We start from the raw sequence: 6,000 nt of genomic DNA, 5'->3' as shown, positions 1-6,000 counted from the left end.
TGGAACTTCGTATTGTGCACTTCTTATGTGTTTAGATCTATAAGGAATCCAGTCATCCTCTTTATTTTTTGCATTTCAAATACTTCCATCTAGCCTTAGATTAACCCCCCCAAAAAATGCATACAAGAAATCCTTTATTCCTTTGACTGTATACCTCAACAGGACTTTTCATATGTAGATTTATTATTATATCTTGATGTTACTTTGCCGCTTTAAAGATTGGTTTTTACTTTTAGTTATATGTCCGCTTTTGTTTAATGATATTATGCCGGTGTCATTCATAAACTTGTAACTGGCTTTGGATAAAAGCTAAATGATTAAATGTAAAATGTAACATGCTCCATTATCAGACCTAGATATTAAGATCCAGGCATCAAAATGTTTGGTTTCAATGGGTTTAGACAGATGCGGTTGCGGGCTGCCATATGTAAAAGAGAAAGCACAGTGAATTTGTAAACAGTGATGCTATTGGGACACTGAGGAGGAGAGAACTTGGGAGTATCGTGTTTTAACCTTATGTTTCCTGGTAGCAGGCGCCAAGACTCCTGGGAGGAAGCGATCAATGATGGACACCATAATGTGTCTCGCTGTATTCCTTGTCACACTCATGCCTTCTGTCTGTGTTGGGAGTTCTCTCTTTCACACTCACTCACACACACACACACACACACACACACATATGCATACAGATGGTGAGGCACTGCAGACAGCTCATCACTTTGACACTCACTACAGTTCTCCATCCTTAGTCTGCCATCAATGTCTTCTCTCTCTCTCTCTCTCTCTCTCTCTCTCTCTCTCTCTCTCTCTCTCTCTCTCTCTTAGTCTTTTGTGTTTTGACTTATCTTTGTGTGTGTGTGTGTGTGTGTGTGTGTGTGTGTGTGTGTGTGTGTATATATACATATATATATATGTGTGTGTGTGTGTGTGTGTGTGTGTGTTGCATAACTCACAATTTTGTCTGCATCCATTTTAAAAAAGAGAGAAAAAAGAAATAACATTTTATTTTTAATTTCTCTAGAACTGAATATACACAATGGAAATAAAGCTGTTTGTCATTGCATGACATTAAATTATGCATATTTACCCACCATGAAAGACTTCCTGCTTGTCCTTGCTACTCTGCTTGTCCTGAAAACTTGAAAACAGCAATTAAACTCCAATTACGTTTATGCCTTTTCAGAATTAACTCAAGTAATTTGATTTGCCACTGAAGAAATGAATTTCAAAAAGAAGGGTAAGACTCAATATTCAAAAACATGCCTTCTAGCATTCAGATTTATTTATTTATTTTCATTTAAGGACTCTGATTATGAAGCAAGAGACTTAAAATACTTTGTTAATGATCTTGGAAGTAATAATTAGCGAGTCAGGAACCTTTATTAAACTATGATTTAATTTACTTGAGCTAATATCTTAGTTCTTCATTAGAGAGTAACTTTATGGAGTTCCCTTTCCATATGAACAGTTTTACATGAGTTTTCAGTAAATGTATGTATGTGTACATGTGTTTCTATTTCTTTTGCCCAAGTTAAAATGTTTGCATGTTTGCAAATATCAAATCATTTATTGCATATTGTCCTATTTAAATCCTTTTTATATTAGTAATACATACTGTATGTATATGAGAAAGAAATAGAAACGTGATATTAGAATTTGTCTCACATTTTTCTCAATGTATTATTCATAGACCCCTGAATTCCAATTCAACAAGTGCACATATTATATGAGCTGTTTGTGCGTTGTCTTATTTAAACACTGGATTTGCATACATGATTCATTTTTAACCAGAGCACTAGACAAATACTGTGCATCACGTCAAGAAAACCCTACCACCAAATTGCTATTTGATTTTTAACCAGTAGATGGACACCGGTAGTAGCCTACATACCGAGCCTGTCCTAAGAAACACTAATACAGAGCGCCCGGCATCGTAAACATTAGGCACATTTTTGGTGTTCATTTAAATGCTGATCAACTAATATTATTTACGCGCAGAATGTAAATTTAGATTTAAAAGCGTTTGATAAAATATCTAAGTCGGACGGGAGGTGGAAGATGATAAATTTAAAGTTAACAGAGCGGGACGGGCTATGGGGTGTGTGAGAGAGAGAGAGAGAGAGAGAGAGAGAGAGAGAGAGAGAGAGAGAGAGAGAGAGAGAGAGAGAGAGAGAGAGAGCATGGCTGTACAGTGAGTGGCTCGCGCGCATTAACAGATGTGCGCGCGGATCGGATCTTGGCACACCACGCGCTTCTGCATAACCCCACAACACAAATCTTTAAACCTTCACGATTGTTGTCAAAGTCGCAAAAAGCTGCTTTTTTCGTCTTCAGTCTTCTGCTAACTCTTTTGACTGGCATAATCTGCGCTGCATCTGAACTGTTCATGGATAAAACAAAAAGCAGTTTGAAATCCTTTTAGATGTTTGTTTGCGAAACTTTTGTAAGTATTACAGTGTGTCTTTCTTATATTTTACGTATGTGATTTAAAAAAAAAAAAATTGTATGTCTTAGCAAGTGCACGCTTTTCTAAACAGATTTTGTGCTAGATGTGTACGTTTATCTAGGCTACTACGTTTTGTTGTTGTTTTAGGCTAAGTATTATGAGTTTACTTTTAAGAGTTCATCTTTGAATGTAAGATGCTTCAAGGACAGTTTTCTGACATTAACCGACTTTTCTGCCAAAAATATTCCATTCAACTAGATAATTAATAACACAACTTCTCACGTAAATTGAACATCTTGCAGACACTAAAAGAAAAAATATTTAGTTATTTTTGAACGACTTGCTACTCTGAATTTAGTCAAAGACAAACTTAGTTAATATTACACCTTAAAAGCAGCACGTGCTCTTGCACCACTTTTTATTTTTATTTTTTTATTTTTTTTCTCTCGTTTCTGCGCTTATTTACGAACTGTCAAAAAATAACCTTGAAGTGATTCAGGCAATATGTTCGTAATAAAACTATATTAATTATGAATGTGATGTACAGTAGAAATGTAAAAATATTAAATACCAGCATATTTAATAAATTAGTTATTTATATAATTTCTGTTTGGGTTCACTTAATCCAAAAGTCTATCTAGACCATTATTAATATTACTATTAATAATAATAATAATAATTAATTAATTAAATAATTATAATTATTACTAACGCAATAAATATGTAATTATTTAATTTAGTTCCTTTTTAAAATGTATTTAGCCTATTAAATTTTTAAATTATTGCCGTAGTAACGACTAGTTCTTTTTATATGTAGCCTAATGAAAACTGGCCGATAACAAGACCATTGCCCTTCAGTCAAAAAGTTTACAAACACCAGTAATAGAAACTTAAACGAAACTTAAACAGCAAGAGTAAAAATTTGAAGTGAATGGTTGGGATCGAATTGTAGACCAGTTTAAAATTGATAAACGCCAGTATTCACCATTATGTCACATGAGAAACTTAAATAAAAATAATTAAACTAAACATTTTATATGCTAGGTTAGAGTCAACGTCAATTACCTCATAGACGGAGGTAATTCTTTTATTTGCGTTAAGACCAACCTTAATTTTAATCCGTTTAATTTGTTACTTCAAGGCAATATAATAGTCTATATGTGTTGTTGACATGTCCTATCACATAAAATTGTGCAGTATGCACTCACACTAGACATATCATGGGCTCGCGCCTTTTATTACGCATTTCTTAAGGACACGCATGTGGTCGAATTAATTTATCAACAAAATGCTGTACCGTTTTAGCCATGTGACAATTAAAAAAAAGTAGTATTGAAATACAAACTATTAGGGACTTTTTGTTATTTTGACCAACTACATTTTTGTTTTCAGGCTCAGAATACTGACTTAATTTTTTTATTTTAACAGATTTCCGTCAGAGAATGACTGTTCTCTAAGGCTTAAGCCTATAAGCATTTAGTCCAGTGCCCTTCAGGCCTCTTCAAAACATTACACAGAGTTTGGGTGGACACTACATAGCTCAAATGGACCTCCATCGGGCTGCCTTTAAGATAGAAAACTCCTCCTACATGCCCAATCCGCTGACCACCCCTGCTCTCATGGTCCTGGCCTCAACAGCTGAGGCTGGACGCGATGCCTCTGTACCTTGTCAGCCTCCCAGGCCCTTTGGAGTTCCAGTCACTCTGGAAAAAGACATGCACCTACCATTCCCCAGTGGTTCCTACACTTTCACCTCCATGTACCACCGTCAAGGAGGTTTCCCTGCTCGAGACTTTCCCACCCCTCTTCTCCACCTTCACCCACAGTTTGCTCCACCCAATCTTGACTGCTCTCCACTCGGTATGCTCAACCATGGAAGGGTGGGGGCGTTCCGGCCATTCTCCTCTCCACCCGAGGAGCGTGACGGTGGGGGATACCAGTCTGCCTTCCTCCCTGCCAAACGCTTTAAGGGCTGTCTGGAACCAGAGGCAGCACCCCACCTCCGCTACACTGATGTGGAGGGAAAAGAATTTGACTTTGGGGTCACTCATGTCCCTACTGGTTCTCCAAGTGCCCTGAAGGTAACTGAGGATGTTGGGAAGAAGCTCTTTGGCTTGTCTGGGCTGTTGGCAGATGCACAGGCTTCATCCGGCCCAGAGGAGCACAGAGAACCATGTAAGTTTCTCACAATATCTTTGTCTCTTTATTCAAGCCAACAACATGATTGAATATCCGAATAAACAGTTATTTTATTGCACAGTGCATTGTTGCATTCATATGATACAAACAATCAACCATACAATCCTTTGGCCTTCGAGATGAGGGAGGGTGTTCTATTTTCTTATTGAATAATTAACTGTGTTTTGAAGAGTTTAAAGCTTAAAAAAAAAAAAAAAAAAAAAAAAATCAAGATGCAGGTCTGCCAAATAGGACTCTATAAGCAGGACTCAACATAAAGATTTTTTTTCTGCTAGCTCATTGAGTCCAGTAGTTCAGATTTTTACTTGCCCTGCCATTGTTTTGATTGTCCCCACCACAAATATGCTACATTTTTAGTGACATATTTCAATATTTTCCATAAAAAAAAAATATATTTTTTTTTCCTAAGAAAAAAAAAAGAGACATTATAACTCCATAACAGTTATAAATTCATATACTTTTGCTGGAAAATGACGATACAGTGTGAAACATTACTGAAATTTTATACTGATGCTTCCAAGACTATGTCAAGTCATTCTCGCAATTTCGGCTAGTCCTCATCAATGTTAGCCAGCTAGATAATGCTTTTATGGTGACATTTAAATCAGCATAATTCAACAGTGATGTTCAATACATTACAAAAAATAACAACAATTCAAATGTCCTAAATTCTCTTACACGGGCCCCGGGCCATCCTTATTATTGAGCCCTGCCAACTACCAACACATAAAACTCAATTTTTGTATATCTCAAGTCTAACTTACAGCCACTGATTTTGTTATATAAGCCTTGTTCACATGCAGTCCACAGACAAATGCCAAGAGTAGGCCTAGTCTACCTGAGTAGGCTATAACAGTTAGGCTATGCATGGAATAAGTACCAAATCAGGAACAACTGATCATGAGATGACAAAGGCGGAGGATTCGCAAATCTCTCAGTGCCAGACAACTTGTCAGTGATAACGAGCAGGAGATGCTGCTCGGCAACCACGTCTCTGAGTGCGACACCTCTGGCTCAGTATCGCCCCCATGCCATCTATCCTGATTTGTTGACAAATGAGTGGGCGAGAGTGTCAATCTGAGCTGTAAGGAGAACGTGGCTGCTCATTACCTTGCTCTGTAATTGGCCGCCGAGGCGAAGGACCTCCATTCGTGCACCTTGGCGGGGCGGGAAAGAGGCGGTTGAGCTTAAATTCAGAGGACATCAGAACTTCTCGAGGGGGCATAGCAGAGAACCTGCGACATGAAAGACGCGACAGAGGTGCTGACGAGCCACGCTATATCAGAGACGAATGTCAGCTGGAAAAATAATGACTGACTTTGACAAGTAGAGGAGAGATTGTAAGGAAAAAGAGT

General features: G+C 37.5%; 1 protein-coding gene across 1 annotated transcript in view; it reads left to right on the top strand.

Moving 5' to 3' along the window:
- Positions 1-2,364: 2,364 nt before the first annotated feature.
- Positions 2,365-6,000, top strand: part of LOC127414912 (E3 ubiquitin-protein ligase RNF220-like) — a 47,395-nt gene continuing 43,759 nt past the window's right edge. Inside the window, exons 1-3 of the mRNA XM_051653308.1 lie at positions 2,365-2,443; positions 3,875-4,625; positions 5,991-5,998. Coding sequence (XP_051509268.1) covers positions 3,991-4,625; positions 5,991-5,998 — 643 coding nt within the window. The 5' untranslated portion in view covers positions 2,365-2,443; positions 3,875-3,990. The remainder of the gene's footprint in view (positions 2,444-3,874; positions 4,626-5,990; positions 5,999-6,000) is intronic.

The sequence above is a fragment of the Myxocyprinus asiaticus genome, chromosome 24, assembly GCF_019703515.2.
Source record: "Myxocyprinus asiaticus isolate MX2 ecotype Aquarium Trade chromosome 24, UBuf_Myxa_2, whole genome shotgun sequence".
Taxonomy (NCBI): Eukaryota; Metazoa; Chordata; class Actinopteri; order Cypriniformes; family Catostomidae; genus Myxocyprinus; species Myxocyprinus asiaticus.
Note: the sequence above shows the minus strand (reverse complement) of the source record. Positions and strands in the feature narration are given on the sequence as shown.